Source organism: Argiope bruennichi, chromosome 7, assembly GCF_947563725.1.
Source record: "Argiope bruennichi chromosome 7, qqArgBrue1.1, whole genome shotgun sequence".
NCBI lineage: Eukaryota > Metazoa > Arthropoda > Arachnida > Araneae > Araneidae > Argiope > Argiope bruennichi.
The window spans coordinates 124,175,940-124,194,553 of record NC_079157.1 but is presented as its reverse complement, the minus strand read 5'-3'; the positions used below and the strand labels follow the sequence as shown (position 1 = coordinate 124,194,553).

The window sequence follows — 18,614 nt, the reverse complement described above, 5'->3', positions numbered from 1 at the left end:
TCACTGAATATTTGCTTTAAACTGTATTAAACATCTTTATTTAATTTGATTCGTTTCATGTTTGTTAATATAAAATATTGCAATCGATATTTTCCCTCATCCCCTGTTATGTTAGAATTTTGAAATTTTCTGTCCTTGTAATATTAAGAGACTAATTATTAGATTCATTTATCTAAATTTTCATTTTATTTAATTAGTGTCATCTTGTAGTGAAATTAAAGAAAAAACTGATTCCAAGTTCCATAATATTTATGAAAGATAATTATAAATAAAGAAAACGATTAAAATAAAGACATGTCATCTTTTAGCTCATTATTGAAAATGTTTTTTTTTTAAATCTGTTTTCATTGAATTTTCGAAATGTTCATATGATTATCACGCACATCTTAAACTTATTTTCAGGGTAAATAGTCGATTTGAATAGTACAATTTCAATTTACACGATTTTTTCAGGTTATAAAATCTTCTGAATGTATTAAAGATTGAATGTGTTTGTAAGAGTTCATGTGTAATGTAAGAGATAGTTATTATGCAATATGATTGACCGTTATTTTCGGCTGTTTCCAATAAGCAGTTCAATTAACACTCATAGAAAAGCGTATAAAAAATTAATTTGTTGTTGAAGTTTTAGGACAATGAGAATAAATAACATATTGAAACGGTGAAATTGCCAATTAAAATATCAATCGAATTGTGCAACACGATTTTTTTTGGAAACAGATTTACTTTTTTATATTAAAATACTTAAATAAAAACAACTGAATGAAAAAAAGAAATGACTGGAACAAAGAAAAATGCAAATGCAAAACTAAAATATAATTTGTTATCTAATAAAAACTACAAAGAGAGAGAGAGAGAGAGAGAGGCATATAACTGAAATAAAGAAAAGTGAAAACTGTTTTGCAATCTTCGGTTTTTGCAAGTGAAAGCTTTCACCTGGAGCTGAGACAGATAGTTTCAGTCACAAGTCAAACAGCAACAAGGGTTTTTCCCGCCACCAAAAACGAGGTCGAGCGAAAACTCTGACGTCATTCTGGAGGGTCCAAAATTATTTCTTCATTCGAACACCTTTCCGATTTCCCCCCTTCAAGACAGTGCAATGACCCGCTTTGGAAGTTTTAATTTGGAGTATAAAAGAACTTTTCTAGGCCATAGTTTAACATACATCTTTCAGAAACCAAAGCAATGAGACGAGACATCGGAGTCTGAGTAGTTTCCGTTCATCTTGACTAAACGATACATATTGCAATTAGTTTCCAGTTTTCAGGAGGTAAGTCGATATTCATTTAAACTTTTGCGTTCAAACTAAAGTCTTCTTGTTTAAATCAAAGATATAAAAATATAACTTTTTTTTTTGGATAATGAATAAAAAGATATTTTAGAAAATTAAAAATGTAATTGAACATGGGTATTTTAAAACTGCTTGATTTTTAAATAAAGACCGAACTAGTGAAAATAATGCTTTTAGTTTCATTAAATAATACCGCTTTTGGAGGTGTAGTTTGGAAGTAAAAATATCAGCAATAGTAATTAAAATTTTCTTAGATAATATATTCTGAAAAGCTTTTTTCTTTCTCCAATATGTAATGTGTTTCCATTTTTAAATTGCTAAACTAGGGCGAATATATAGTTGATTTTTTTTCATTGTGTTTAATAATGATGTAATTATCAGACCATTTCTAAATGGTAATCTCAAAAATTTGCTTTTCTGCTCATTTCATTTTTCTTTTTTCTTTTTATTCTGTTAAAGAATGAAACGCAATTGTTAATTCATATGAAGTTCAGTTTATTTCACTGCCAGTCTCTTTTCAAGTTTTCAATCGCAATTTACACTTCTAACAAGATGAAATTATCTCTTGCGATGCACGAACTGAGATCTACATATTCTACTTCAGAAGCGAATGACCTATGGTTATCTCATGATTTAAGATTTCCTAATGTGTCTTTGCTGAATTCTAATGATTTCCTTCAATTTCACTGATCTAAATCAATAATCTTTAATAAGAAATTCTAACTACATTCAGAATGCTGAACATATTTTTTGATTGACAGCTTTTGATTAAAAGCAAATCTGTAATACTCATTGTAAAAGGAAGATTTGGTTTAACAGTTGTGAAATTGTCGAGCATTGTCGCACATTAAGTACACATTCAAAATTAATTAATTACCTTGCCGAATCGAATTATAATGAAAATAAAAATTATCTTTAAAAGCATTTTGTCTCAAGAAAAGTTTGAATGCAAGATTTTTTTTTTTAATTCCAAGTCTTAAAAGAGAGAGAGAGAGAAAGCTTCATTCTTTTATGTGTTGATTTGTATCATTTATTTTGTTTAACTTTTGATTGTCTTTTCATAAGTTCCTTACGACTTGCCAAGTACTGCAATAATCAAAAGTTTCAATCTTGAGATTTTGATGAATTTCCAAGGTTTATACCATCTTAAGCCGATTAATGGGCCCTATGCCTAATATGTTATCCGCAAACACCCAATAAACTGTGAAGATAAAATTTGAAACGTGGTCTTTTCATCCCTACATCCTTTTATTTCCGAATTTGTATATTTTATTTTGTTTAGCTTTCGATTGTCTTTTTTTTTAAAGATTTTCCTGGCAGACAATAGTCAGAAGTTTCGATCTTGAGCTTTTTACGAATATTCACACTTTAGCATTCTTGGAGCCGATTAACACATTTTCGGAATAATATCGGTCTTTCGAATACGGTATCTCAAAACCCCACAAACTGAGAGGATAAAATTTGGAACGTGGCTTTTCATAGAATTTTGTAGAGTTTCGTATAAAATCCAGCCATTGAAGCTTTATCTGTACGTCCTTCATGTACACAATATAAATTAACCATTGAAATTACAGTTCTGTGTCAGATTATGGATCCGGTTTGTCGAAGGGGCGATCTGTATTTCTATCACTATGTAAGTGCGATAGTTGAAAAACGCCGCTACTCAGATAAATGAAATTCAATATATCGTCTGACCAGCATCGTTGGGGATTCGCTTCAAATTGTTGAACCTATCGGTGGAATAAAAGACATCCAAAATCCATGGTAAACTTTCTTCGTTGTTCTGTGAAGCTCAAATTCTATTCATTATTATTATTAGTATTCAAGAAAACATGAGGGGGTGCAAGGGATAATAATAATTTTATTTCAATTTTGCTTAGAATCGCAAACTTGACCTACGAATTTACTCAACTTCCTAACTAAAATGACACATCCTATTTTGGACATTCATTAATATTTTAATTCCTATTCATTAGTGACTTTTCATTTAGCGTTTTTTAAGAGACTTTTTCATTTTAAATTACTTTACACTTTCATTTAACTATAGATTTAAAATTAAAAATTCAATGACCGAGTCAAACTCGTCATTCTATGCAAAGTAGCTAATAGCAGTAGAATGCTAGTCTTGAACAATCGCATTACCATAAGAACATTAAATTAGTGGAAGAATCAAGAAATAGTATCTTAAGTTATAAACTAAGAGAATTTTTGATTTCCGAAAGCATTTGTATATGATATATAGTTATAAAATTAGTTAGTTATGTATTCAGTAGTTATTAATGTTAGTCATAACTTTCAACAAATTCATATACCTCAAAAGAATTTAAATTTAAGGTAGCTCTTAAATGCAATTTGTCATGTAGATTTTAGAAATTCTTGGGGATTAAAATAACTGAAATTTAATTGAAACCAAAAGATTTTACTTTCATCGTATTCTGAGACAAAAAGGATATTAAAATTCGAAATGTTGAGGCGGTCGCAGTTAAGGAGAAACAAGTGAAAAAAATTTAAATAATAAAAATAATATGGAAAAGACAATTAAATTGCATTTAAATGACAACAATCTTTGATGTATAATTGATACCCTACAATTTCTCTGTGACCTTGATTCGTGACCTCATTGATACAAAAGAACTACAAACTTTTTCCTCTTAACTCTTTTTTGCTGATGTTAAGTTCTCTAGTGATTGTTTGCGAGATAAAAATGGATGAGTGTTGGTTATTTTTAATCTAGATTGAAATGAAAATGAAAATTGAATTTCAAAAGTAGGACAGAAAAGAAATGAAAGAAATGCAACTGTAATAATTATGTGTTTTGGATTCAGTTCTAATTAGTCTCTAGCGTGTGGAGTTTACACTTCATTGAACTTGCTTAGTTTTAATTTGCAACACTGAAAATGAACAGTTTTATGTTATTTTTTTCCCACCTGATTTCATGATTGATTCTCCACTCAATAGAAAGTCGGACTTCAGACCAAAAATAAGTCATTCTTTTTTATAAAAATATTTACTGGTTTGTTAATAATTTGAAATAAGCCAATTACTGTATTTATAGAAATTCTAGCTTGATAGAGAGGATATTAAAAGCATAAACACGGAAATGGCAAAATATTTAGTTCAAATAAAATTTTGGATTGGAGAAAATTATATTAAAAATTGCACATTTACGATCATTTTTAAAAAGATGGTTCATATTGATATCCTATAGTCTATACTATCTCAAGTATACTGATATCAAAATTGGTTTTTATTTGTTCTTAATTGAAAATATTCCAAACAGCAAAAGAATTAAAGCTGTTGTATAAAATATTTAAAAAAATAAATCCAGTTTTTTAAGGTTTCCTTATGTTGCCATTACAAAAATAGATTAAGAAACAAAACATTAAATAATTTTTTTAACTTTAAAAAATTGTCCCTAAAGAGATTGTTCCCTTTTTTCACCAATCAATTAAAAAAAATTAATCTTACGACAAATTAATAATTTTTATCATAATTAAAACATTATAATTGCCGGCAGCATAAAGAAAAATACCAACACAGGTGAAGTTAATAGGTAAACATGTTATTTCGTTTCATTCAAGCGTACTTCAGTGCACCCATTTCTTCCTCTTTATCACTTGTAATACAATATACAAAGATATTAATTAGATTCTGAAAAGTATAATAATTTTTACTGAACATTATTCCAGCATGCGTCACTCGAGATAATCCGCTCTAATTTTTAGACCTTATAAATATTCTGCTTGCGCGATTAAATGTCTTATTAGCTTAATTTGATATATTTGATTCAAGCTTCATGAGGACTACTTTGGTATGGGTATCTTAATTTTGAGCTGGGAGTAGATAAAGAGTATGGAGTAAATTTAGGATACAAAATTCAATGTTTTTATCTTTATAAAAACATTTATAAAACATTTTATCCATGGTAACGAGTAACACAAGACGATTCGAGTGATTTTGCTCCAATTTAAAGGATGAGAATGTATTGTATTTAGAATGAAAATCTCGCACAAAAATGGATCATCCAAATAAAAGAGGTGGTGAGTTATTTTCCCATAATTTTCCTTAGCTTGAAAAAAGAAATATAATTCAAACTAAACAAATGGACCTCACCCAGTATGCCTCCATTATAAGTTTTTCAACAGCAACAATAGCTTTGAAATAAGGGCTTAAAAATGATTTTGAATCCCTTAATTTTTCAATGTGGCATCTCAGTGAAAATCTCTAATGAGTTCCATTCTTTTCAATCTCTTTCATCATCCTAGCTCCAGACTTTATGAAATTAGAGCTAGAAACAATGATGATGACGAAAATGTATTTTCAATACGTTCCGAACAAAATGAATCTGTATCATCTTCGGCATCATAGAAATTTTGAAATCTCTCTCTCTCTCTCTCTCTATATATATATATATATATATATATATATATATATATATAGTAGTTTATATTTCGTTAAAAAGTTAAAGATACAAATTTTTAATATTTTTCAAAATATAAGGTCAAAGGCAGAACTGCATCCTTAAACAGTTAAGGCTTAACATCCAAATAGTTATGACATAACATCCAACTTAAACATCCAAACAGAACAAAGGGCAACTTTCTAAAAATACTTCAGAAGTTATTTTTAATCCATCAAGTAGTCGAGGACGAGTTTTCGTTGTCTGTTTATATTGCAGGAGACGCACTAAAGCGTTCAGTGACCACCTGCTTTGTCACTAGTTCTCTTGTTTATGTTTATAGATCAGGAAGCGAGTTTCAAGGTCAGCAAAAGACAGGCACATTGCAGAAAATAGATAACTTCATTCTTTATTCTTGAATTCATCATTAACTTTATTTTCGGAAGCAAGGTCAAGTTGTTATACAAACTGCTCGCGGGAGATTTAGTGCGTCTCGGCAGGTAGCCATGCTGTAATTATTTGGATTAGAATTTTCTATTATTGAATCTAATGAAACTAAAAGGCAAAATATTTTCCGAACACTTACAGAGAATGAAAAGACAAAATGTTCTTTCTGTCTCTTCCTAGTATCTATTTGTTGGAATAATAATTTTATTATTTGCCTAATTTTTTTTCCCACTTCCAATTAATGGGATGCAATGCAATCCATAAATACGGAAGTTTCGGCAAAAAGGGAAGGGGTAGGGGTATTGTTGTTTCAAGGGACTTATTTCAAATTACTTTGATTATGTTACATTTTTTAATGGATGGCTCCAAATCGCAGTTATTTGGAATTTTAAATGGACTGAAAGGATTGAACTGGACTGGTTGAACAAACAGGATTTAAATGCAATTAAAAAAAAAACAGAAAAATATTCCAAATGAGGACCATGACTTCTCAGTTTTTACTCAACTCAACGGTGTCTTAACTTCTTTTTTTGGAAACGAATTTTCGAGGAAGATCCGCGAAAAGTCCTACTCGGGGCACCTTCCCTCGCATTGACCTAGAAGCGTTTCGTTTATGTGGGTCAGAAACAAAAACGAGGAGTCCCTTTGGAAAGTTTGTTGACTCGTTCCTCCTCGTTGCTGATACTGATTGCCTCAGAAGAAAACTGAAACTGAGTGTGATTGGTCAGGCAAGAGGAGAGGCGAAGCGGTTTTCTAAATATAGGTAAAGATGTTTTGGTGCCGATTATGTCAGTCTGAAAACATTTCAACGCCCTTTGAGTTAGTTTGCTTATTATTTAAATTTAAAATTTTCGAATTTGATACATCAGTTTTCAACAAACAGTTTTTGCATTGTTAGTTTATTTTTTATATAAGGATATTTTACGATGAAAATTATTTGCGATTACGGCAAAAAATGATTTTAGTATCATTTATAGCAAAGTTATAAAATTACAGAGAATTTTATTTCTATTTCTTGAGAAATACTTTCGAAAGTTAGAAGATAGTGTTTGGATCGTTTGTTTTCTTTTTATAAAATATTATTTTGTGTCAAATATTTATGTTTGTAGTAAAAAGAGATTTGTGTCGATAATATTAGAACGATAGGACTCACTATCCTATTGCTTAAATTTTTTATCAGAGAATTCAGTTTACTTTTAATAAAATATAATTTAATATTAAATTTTAAAAGTTAGACCAATAACTTTTGGGATTGTATAGATTGCATTGTATTGAAAAGTTTAATTTCCGTGCTATTTCCCTTTGCCTTTACCTACCTGTGTGTTGAATGATAATTAAAGTGAGCTCCCTTCATTAACGCGTTTAGTCATCTTAAATTTTTTTTATTTTATTATTATTATTATTATTTTTTGTGCGCGTGTGTGAGTGTACCGTTTTTTTCCGATTCTGAAAGTCTTCATACTTTTGCGAAAACATCAGGAGAGTTTACTTCGTCAAAAAAAAAAAAAAAAAAAAAAAGGAGAGGGATGAGAAAAAAGAATTAGAAGCGCAAAAATCGCTCATCTTTCTGCATAGCACCTCTTAGCGAAGTTCAAGCGCTGAAAAGTGCTAGTCTTGTAATCTGAAACTGATCGTATGTCATCTTTTGAAAGGGTAGACACCGTGTTTGTTTTACACATGAAATGAAGTTTAGCATAGTATATTTTGGTAGAGCTCTTATTCGTTTTTCCGTCAACAGGTAGATATTCCGAGTAACTGAAGACATGAAAGAAATTGGATTTGCAGCTCTTTGCTGTCTGTTGGTGTGGACACCAATGGTTGCTTCGCAGTCTGAGGCTGGTAAGTTTATAGCCAATTTTATATTTTTACATTGATATTCATTCTTAAATGTTTTGTTTTCCAGTTGCACTAAAATTTGAAGATTTTGCTTAGTTAGGGTGAAATATAAATCTTTTTAACAAATAGAATTTTAAAAACTTTTTTTAGAAAAATAAATTTTTATATATCTTAATATATATAAAAAATATATATATTAGTTGCATTATTTTAATTACTAACAAATTAAAGAGAGACATTAATCAAATGCAATATTTTGATATTAAGTCAAAACCAAAAAAATTATGAGTTTTTACTTTTTTATACATTTTTTTTTCTAACAACTTAAAACTGTTAAGTGACTAATTACAGATGAACAGTTTTTTTATGTTAATATAAGTTAATTATAAGTTACAATTTTGAAGTTTCATAAATTTAAATTTAGAATCATGTATGAAAGGTAAGAAGAATTTCATTCTTCTGAAAGAAAAAAAAACTGATTATATATTTTTAAAATAAATATCTAATTTTGGTTTTGACTTAATATCGAAATATTGTATTTGATGAATGTCTTTATTTTGTTGGTAATTAAAATAATGCAACTAATAAGCAAAATTGTACAAAATATCCTTCTTTAACAATATTGATTTGCAAACTTCATAATTTTGAGTTATCGAATATTTGACAAATAATCAAAAAATATCAAAGTAATTTACCCGTATATTTTAACAGTTTTTGTGAATGAATAACTATTTATTTTAGTATTCACAATAAAATTGTTTAGAAGTAGTTGAATGGTATTCTACTAGTTTGGCCTAATAAATTGTGGAATTTATTCATAAAGAATCTAAAAACTAAGTTTTTATTTGCACTGGAAAAATTCTGATTAAGGTTAAGCATATAATATTTATTTCATTGTAATCAATTTCGTGGATGTCATGTTTATTTTCAATTTCATACATTTTCATCACTACTCATCAAAATTTTACCGAAAATAATTTAGAATTTAGCGAAATGAAGCATAAAAAAATGACATGTACTTATTCCAAACGCAGGTTCTCAACAAGGTTCGAAGCAATGGTTCTGGAACTCCACAACGAGTGCCACAGACTCCCAAACGGCTGATGAACTGATACCCAAAAGCACAACCGCATCAACTGCTTCTGTAACTTCTGAAGCCCCAGCAACCGAGTCATCGTCAAAAAATGACACTGATACACAAATATTCTCACCAGGAGTTTTCGATAGCGAAGCTTTCTTGCCAGCCAACATTACAAGCGGCAGAAGTTCCTTTTTGGCCGAACTTTTCTCTGATGATTTTGCTCCAGCGAACGTCACCAGAGGTAGAAGTTCAAAAGCGATGAACCTCGACATTTTAGGCAACGTCAGAGAAGGAAGAATTCTGAATGACGATCCAGGTAACCGTAAACTGTCCCTCCAAGGTTTCATTCCCATTATATCCTTTTCTGGTAAAGAGGGAGATGATGATGATGGAGCCAAATCTTCATCAAAGAAGCGACAGGAAGATGACTTGTACTATAATGGACCTTATCCACCAATTCCTATCGACGAGGAAGAACAAACCAAGTCTGATAATTATTATCTCCCATCCACAGATTCGCAAAAAATCAATCGCCAGGCATATCAAAAGGCTATAAATCCCCAGAAACAAGAGTTTGGTTCGAGAATCCATGAAGCAAAGCAATCAAATCATAAGTATTACATTCCTCCTCCCCAGAACCCAGTAACAAACAATCAACAGAATAAAAACAAATATGCTGTTGTTCCAGAAAAAGAGCTCGTTCGTTATATTTCCGCAAATGACTACCACAAAAGGCCCACTTACCAAGAGTCTCAACAGAAGTTTTTGGCCCAGAATCAACAAGACGTCGCTAAGTCAGAATCACAAACAAATGGACACTTTCTCGTGACTTCAAAACCAGATAGGGATGATGACGACGAACCGTATGTTCCAGCCGGACCCTATGCGCCACAACCTCTTCCAACAAACGAAAGGTATGCAACCAAAGATACTACTGCAAAGCAGTTCAGACCAGGAAGTAAACAATTCGATCAAGAAGGAATATATGAGCTCACGAATGGAAATTATATTCTCAGTAATGATCAAGGAAATGAAGAGAAATGTATCTGTGTACCTTTCTACCTGTGCAGAAATGGGTATTTGGCCAACTATGGAAGATCTTTGGAAAAAGATGATATTGATGAAAGGTCTGCAAGAAAAGTCTCCAAAAGGAGTGCGGGAAATGAAGTAAGTTCTTAGCATTTTTTTTGTATAAATACATTTCTTTCTATTTATTTGTTGAACGTAAAATATATATTATGTGTAAAGTTTATCGGATTAAAATGGCAAAGAAATTAGCTAAATTGATTAATAAATTAACATTAATATCATATCAGCTATTAAAAGTCATATATTAGGCCTCGATTTTCTTGGTTTTTCATGAAAAAAGTATCTAATATAAGTTTCAATTTCTTTATAAAGGAAATTTATATAAAATCTTTACATCTAACCAGAAAAAAAAATCAATACTGAATTTAAATTCTTCCTTTTCAAAACTAAAAAGTAATCAAATTTCTTAGGTTTTACAAATAGTAATGCTTAAAAGGAGAATCAAGACCTCTCAAAATTTTTTTAATCGAACATATATCCCTAGGACAATCCTTTTATAATCAATAAGCCAATGATATACAAAATAGTGTTTGCTGCTTTAATTTAGAAACAATGTAATTTATTGATCTGCACTTTTTTACAACAGACTAAAGCCACAGATGATATCGTTGAAGCTGAAACTCTTGCTCCATACACCGAAGACATCATGGCGAGAATGATAGGTCTCAGTAACGTAGGAGACAGCTGTGGTTTGCTGCGTAGGTGTTGCAAGGTGCCTCAAAGGGGCGCTCCAGGTGGACTCTTGCCATTCAGTCCAGATAACTATCCTATTCCTCACCCTGCTGGAGACTTCAGTCAACTTCCACCAGGTCTTTTGCCACCAGGACTCCAAGGCATCAATCTCCAGCAATTCCAAGGTAACGGAGAGGAACAAAATGTGTATATCGTTAATCAAGATTCACAGTCAGGTGATTTACCATATTTATTCAAATTTACTCGCTTTAACAAGGACTAACAAACTAACTTGGCTGGCAGTTGGTATAAATATTTTTTCCATTTGTGAAATGCCTACAGCTTTTGAGAATAACAACTTCACAAAGCTAACATTAATCTTTAGTAAATGATATTTTTATGTGAAATTAGTTTAAAAATTAATGAATAATAACACCATTAAATACGATTATGCTAATGTTGTTTTGTGGTTTAAAAATTCAAGTAAATTTTCACTTATATTTTAGTATTTATTTACCATAATGTACAAAATTACTAAGCGAATATCGATTCGTACTTCATGATGAACAGATAATCATATTTTAATCCACTGTCGGGAGAAATATTTGCAACCAATACGATAAAAAAAAGAAAGTAATCTGCCTAATACATCAACAGTGGTCGACAGAAAGTTGAGCTGTTATTCAAATATGATATGAAGTATTCCATTTATATAATTTCATATTTTTAAATTTGCAATTCTACTTTTATAAATCTGATGTTTTATGGGAATTATAAAGTAAATTATTCCTGCTAGAATATTTTATACAAAGACACAATCTATTATAATTTGTTGAGAATGGCAAGATTTGAATTGTGAATTTTAGAATCAGAGTTAATATTCTAAATATGGTTACACAAATATTCAGGAATATATGATATTATATATTTAATTAATTGACTATTCACAATTTTGGACAATTCACTTCATACACGATGTTTATATTGACTGAATTTATGCTATTAATTTATTTAGCCACAATCTCATTAAAGCAGATGTTGGTGCCATTCATTAATTGTTGATGCATGATTTTTTGCGCCACACTGTTGATGAAATATTTCATAAATTTCTTTTTTTAAAAAACATTTATCATTTTTAGTGTCAAATATTAATTGTGTCGTTAAAAATTCAAAATATATTAGAAGCAACTCGCTGTTGGATAAGTCCACAACTTCAGGACATTGATTTTCACGAGGCTTGTTAAAATCAATGATCTATATAATTCTTTTCTTCTATATATTCATTCTTCTATTATCTATATAATTCTTTCTTTTCTTCTATTTAATCCTCTCTTCTATTTTTCTATATAATTGTTTTTCAATTTTATTTAGGTCATCCTCAAGAGCAGCAAATAATATTAGTTCCTCAAGGGGTTCCACAACATCAACCACCTCAACGTAGACCAAGACCAGTATTCCCTCAACCTAAACCACCACAAAGTTTTCCTCCTCATCCTCCTCCCACAAGACCGAACCCTAATCGTTCTATCAGGCCATCTTACCCTCAGAACCAGAACACTCCACAAAGGAGACCACAACGTCCTCCTCAGCCCGTGTATCCCCAGGAACCAGTGTATCAACCTCAGCCTAGCTACCCTCAGCCTCAACCAGTGTACCCACCACCAAGTTCCCGTCCACCAAAACGAGTATTCCCTCAACCTGAGTACCACGAACCCCAACCGCAAGTGAATCAAGGACAGTGTGGAGCCAGGAATGGACTTGGCGTGCACGGGCGAGTCAATAATCTCCAATATCACGACGATGCTTCTGAGTTTGGAGAATATCCATGGCAGGTAACAAGATTAAACGACTTCTATACACCCCCCCCCCCCCAAGTTTTAGTAAAATGATTTATTTTAAAATCACTGTTGCTTCAAAATGGAATTTTTTAAAAAATCACTTCTCCGAGCAACGAATTTTTTTTCACTCCAAAACAATTTAAGTTTTTAATTTTTAACTAAACAAATTACTGAATAGCATATCTGGCATATCAAATTAAAATGATAAAAACTTTTTCTTTTATGAAATTTAGATATTAAGCAAATTATTAAGTTCGATAATCCGTGGCCTCAGGTTAACAAGCACGAGGAAAATTATATGGGGATTAATTAATTATTAATTTCGAGATATATGGCATAAAACATATAATTAATAGGCATATCTGATTTCCATGGATTCATTTTCCAAAATATCTTTAAATTGCAGATTATGGTAAACATTCAGGACTCGTTATTATTCCCTTTGTTCTGTTCGTTCGATACATCAGTGTTCCCAAGGGTGTCATGTTCCATGATATAAATATTCGCACCTTATGCAGCGCATCTAATTGCACATATTCAGCGCTAACTTCATTTCTGATTTCTTGTGTAAAATATGCCTATAATAAGTTGATATTCCAACATGAAAACATCACAGTGTTTTTTTTTGTATTTAACTGCACATTGGCTTGATTAAAATGTGAAAAAAAAATTAGCAACCAGTATCATTCAACTTACTGTATATATTTGATACTTAAGATGTAAGAGTATTGCTCATAGATATCATAAAAAAATTATAGAAATGAAAACAGAAAGCAAAATTAATTTTGAAGTTTGCCGAAAAGTACAAAAAACATCTCCATTAATTTTTTTTTTTTTTGGTATTAAACAATGGAAAATAAACTCCTCTAAACATTTGTTTGAATAAAGAAAACAGTTTGAGTTTCCTTTATAACAAAGAAATATCGTTACCAACTATAAAAAAAAGTAAAAAAACTAAAACCTTGCTGAAATAAGGAGGGAAAATTTAACGATAATACAATCGGCATCATTGAAAAAATAATTTTTATTGTATTTTGAAGAAGAGTCAAAATAATTTTTGTGCCACAATATTGTGGGAAATTATTAAAGGGAAATGCATGGCAATATTTTGATTCATTTTTAATTAACTAAAATTCTAATTGAAACTTCAAGTACTAATAGTTTCGATACGAATTTTTTTTTTTCAATCGCCAAAGTATATTTGTGTCATAATTTCGTAACTCTAGACCCAACGGCCTGCTTTATAGAGCGTCAATACCACATTCATTTTTATTATTAGTAGTCATTTGTCGTTTATCAGCAAGTCCTACAATAACATTGTGTTATCAATAATTGGAAAGTATTGTTGTACAGGAAAATAACATTAACAGCATAATTCATTTTTGTAAAATATATGTAATATTGTTTTGCATTCTTTTGCAGGCGGCTATACTTTTGAAAGTCGGACCTGGTAATAATTTATTCGTTTGTGGCGGTACCCTTATTTCTGACCAATGGGTGGCAACAGCAGCACATTGTCTCAAGAAGTAAGTCCAAGTAAATGTTACAGATTTAAACAAATTATGTGATTAACATAAAATATATCATTCGTAGATCAATTTGCAGGTGAAAATTTTTGATAATGATGATTGATCATAATTTGAAACAATTTGTCAAAAAGATTGTTATAAAAAGAAAGTCTTTCGACGACTATTAATTGTGGCCTCTCAGCCAACCCATTGGCAATCAGTTTGATAGTCCAGAATATTGGCTCTCTCTCTTTTTGAAGTTATTATCAGAAATCTCACATTTAGTGTTTGATAAAAAAAAAAAAAAGGAATTTACTGAAAAATGGAATCTATGCGAAAAAGAATTAGATTATTTTATATTTGTTCTCCAAATGAAGCATTTTAAAGTAATTAAGTATAGTTACATTTAACAATAAAAAATAAACAGGTGAGAAATATTATAACATTATACTTATTAATTTTAAAAAGCTGAAAAAAAAATTCTCACTGAAAATGAATCTAAATTACCAATCGCATTGTCACGAAAAATATTAAAAATATTCTATACAATTGATGAATGTCAAGGTGTTTTTTTTCAAATATTAAATTCAAAAAATTCTTATTGTTATTTTTTAGTCAAAATGAATGAAAGAAGAAAAACTAAAACTTTAAATAAAAAATAATACTGTAATTAGAAAAAAAAAGAAAAGAAAAAAGCAAATGTCTATTACTATATTATTAAAACTGCCGATATGAAGTTAGCGCAAAATAATATTTCAATGGGCAAAACTTAGCAAAGAGATAAAAATATCTTTTTTCAATGTATCGAAGAAACACGCTTTAAAAAATGAATAACTTTCATGAAAGAAAAAGAAATTTATTTTGGATTTAATGTAATCAATGTATCAAAGGATCAACATTCAACCCTTGAAAACTAACAAGTTAGTTAAAATTAAAAATTTTCAAGCTATTGATTTGAAATCTGCAAATAAAATATTTGTTTAGAACTCATCATTTCTACTTGTGTTTTAAACAGACACCAGGCTGATGAACTTAAAGTTCGACTTGGAGACTGGGACGTCCACAGGGATGACGAATTCTATCCTTACATTGAGAAATACGTAGTCGAAGTGGTTGTTCATCCCGATTTCTATCCTGGAAATCTGCAAAACGATTTGGCTCTACTGAGGTTGGAATCGCCCGTCGATCCAAGTCTGCCCCACATCTCGCCAGCTTGCTTGCCAGAGTTGAACGAGAAATTCGATAATTTGAGATGTTGGGTGACTGGATGGGGAAAGAATGCTTTTGGTAAGGAATAGATTTCCTTTTAAATTCATTTTTATTCTCATATAGTTTAAGTCAAATATCTAGGCACAGAAATCAAATTAATACGTTAATGAAAAATTTATATGATTAATTGGGACAATAACAGATGAGGCTTTAAATAAGATGTACACGATTCTGAAATCGCATTAAACTGGTTTGGTTTAGTTACATTAATGTCCCATTTTAAAGCAATACTATGGCTTTTGGGGACAGACCTCATAATTGTGAATCGCGGTTAGATGACGAGGACGACACCTCAGCTGGCATTGCGTCTCTCCAAACTTCTATACCAGAGGGAGAGCGTTTGGCCCTGACGGTTTTAATGTGAATCAGACCGTTTAGAACGGACTATTTGAACAGAATTAACGTTCCGTTTAAATGCAACATTTGGGCTACTTTGGGACGGACTTCGTAATTTTGGACCGTGGTCAGCGGTAGGACTTTTGACCCCGATGATTTAACGTACACCAGATCCGCTTACACGACGGTTATTCGGTGGAATCGGGTCCCGAACCCGAAACCCTCCAGTTCCGAAGCCGAGACCATACCACCAAGCCACCGCCACCCTGTTGCGTTAAACTGATGTCGCTATCGGCTAGCTCTGTTTTTATATATTCGGATTTTTTATTGAACGTTGTAGTCAACCATGTCTCGTCTGTAGTAAAAAGAGTCAATTCAAACTTCATTAAACTTTCTCATACGATAATAATCTAAGTAGGTTGACAAATCAAACTAAAGCATTCTCTTTTGTTTGATTGAGTATTTAGTTTAGATGGGCTGGATAAGAATTATTTTATTTTAATCTATTAGTTTTAATTTAGAAGAAAAATCTTTCAAAAAAATCTTTAAATATTTATGATTTACAGAAAATAAGATCCCGACTTTGATTGTATATTAAAATTCCAATCTACTTTACTTCTGAAATATGTGGAATTTTTTATATTTCAGATAGAGTGAATCCAATTCGTAGAAAGATTGTTCTCTTATAGATTAAAACATAAGACCCTTGAACTTTAAATGACGGTGAAACTAACCCTGTTCTATTCGTTTCAGGTGAGCAGGGAGAGTACCAGAGTGTTCTAAAAGAAGTGGACGTTCCTATTTTGAGTCAACGAGACTGTGAGCACAGACTGAAACAGACAAGATTAGGTCGAAGCTATCAGCTGCACCCTGGATTCTTGTGTGCAGGAGGTGAACCAGGGAAAGATGCTTGCACGGTAAGGAAATTTTTGCTAAAATGATTTTGATAAAGTGCTCATAAACAGAACTTGTTTATAAGGCACTAAACTGCTAGAAGGCAAACAGCATAGATTTAATGTTATTTATTTTTAATAGCTTGGCATTAATTTGATCGATTGATTAATTGCAAATATTACCAATAATCATGGGTTGATTGATTTACTTTGACTGCTATCCTAATCTTAGATCTTCAAAAATACAACTTACCAAGAAAAATATTTAAAATGTACAGTTTCGGATTCTTTCTTTTAACTTGCCCTTTCATAAAGAAATGATGATGAATATGTGGTGAATTAGACGGACAAAACATTATATTGGAGTGTTTATCATTCGCTTTATAACTCATTGTTATTTACTTAGATTGGTTTTTGAATGCTAAACACATTTTTATAAATACGATGCGATAGAGATGCCGCTTTTAACAGGAAAAATACAATCTGTGGTTGAATATGACGGTTTGGAATACATTTGGAAAACGAGTGAATTGATTTTATTTTGAATTCTCTTTTATGAACTCTTTCCACGTACTCATAGAGACCTTTATTGAATCTCTAAGAAGTTATTTCAGTGCATAATTGTAAGTTAATTAAGACAAACACTGTGTAACTTTTATGTTTACTTCCAGGGTGACGGTGGTAGTCCTTTGGTCTGCGATCATGGAGGCACCTGGAAGGTCGCTGGGCTTGTGTCCTGGGGAATCGGCTGTGGACAGCCAGGAGTCCCCGGAATTTACGTCAACATTGCCAAATACAGAAGCTGGATTGAGACCGTCATTTACAGATTTGGCTAAAGTGTTACCTTATTATTCTGTAGGAAGATATTTCAAAACCTCATCAATTTTGTATGTTGCAAATGGAAATTGTCTACTGGTAGACAATTTTCGGAAACATTTTCAAGGCTAATTCTGTGGTTAAATATCTTTCTATATTAGATGTATATAAATTTTTAATTGTAAATAACTGAAGATAAAACTTAACTTTTAAGTGGGCAATACATAATTTATTCAGGAATTTTCTGAAAAACTTTATTGAAATGGGTTATTTCTGAAGCGCGTATTTTAAATACCTTCTCTAAAATGTATAAATGGAATATATAAGGCATTAAATCCCAGAATTAATGCTTTGAAACACAAAAGAAAGTATACATGAGCTATCTGCAACAAGAAGATTAAATGTATACCAAATTGGTAAGAACAAAATTCTGTTCCTGTGCTCATATTTTTATTTTCTTGGTGCAGAACTAATTGTAGCCTTTCGAATTCCCTCTTTACTGCGAATTGAGCCTTTTTGTTATTTGAGCAGCAGTGTCTGTTCTACTGTTTTTATTTAATTTAAAGAATTATTAAAAACGCGATATTATAAGTGAGAAAATAAAGATGCATTATTTGCACAATATTCATTTCTGTGGTTTTTTTCACTTGAAATTTTATTTACATTTATGATTACACTCTCAAAAAAGTCCCAAAATATAAGAATTTACATATTATACATTCATACTAAAACCATATAATGTAGCCGAAATATATTTCTGCTTAAACTTTTGTTTTTTTATCTTTAGCATATTCTCCATTTTTTGACGAGAAGCAGCGATTGAACATTTCAGTTCATTAAAATAACATGACAAGTAAGTGTATTAATGGTGAGATTGAGCTTCTAAATACAGTTCTGAAAATTTAAATTTGAATACTACCTCTAGATTTCAGAGTTTAGTTTAAAAATTTCAGAAAGGACATTGACCCTGTTAGAACAATTCTGAAATCTTCTTGAGGGTGCAAAGAAGACATGAAGTCGAATAATTAAAATTCACTGGTTTGCAATCTTTTTTTTTTTTAAAAAAAAAATGATTATATTTATGCTTCATTCTGTGATAAGGCAACTAGGTTTGGACAAATTCGATAATTTTTAAAAAA

General features: G+C 30.9%; 1 protein-coding gene across 1 annotated transcript; it reads left to right on the top strand.

Annotated features, from left to right (window-relative positions):
• The first annotated feature begins 1,154 nt into the window (after nucleotides 1-1,154).
• On the top strand, nucleotides 1,155-18,099 carry LOC129976271 (uncharacterized). The gene is made up of 9 exons (XM_056089752.1): nucleotides 1,155-1,270; nucleotides 7,876-7,976; nucleotides 9,008-10,221; nucleotides 10,730-11,051; nucleotides 12,187-12,647; nucleotides 14,076-14,179; nucleotides 15,177-15,448; nucleotides 16,520-16,683; nucleotides 17,331-18,099. Exons 2-9 carry the CDS (start codon nucleotides 7,901-7,903, stop codon nucleotides 17,493-17,495), a joined length of 2,778 nt encoding a protein of 925 aa, XP_055945727.1. The 5' UTR covers nucleotides 1,155-1,270; nucleotides 7,876-7,900; the 3' UTR covers nucleotides 17,496-18,099.
• Nucleotides 18,100-18,614: the final 515 nt, after the last annotated feature.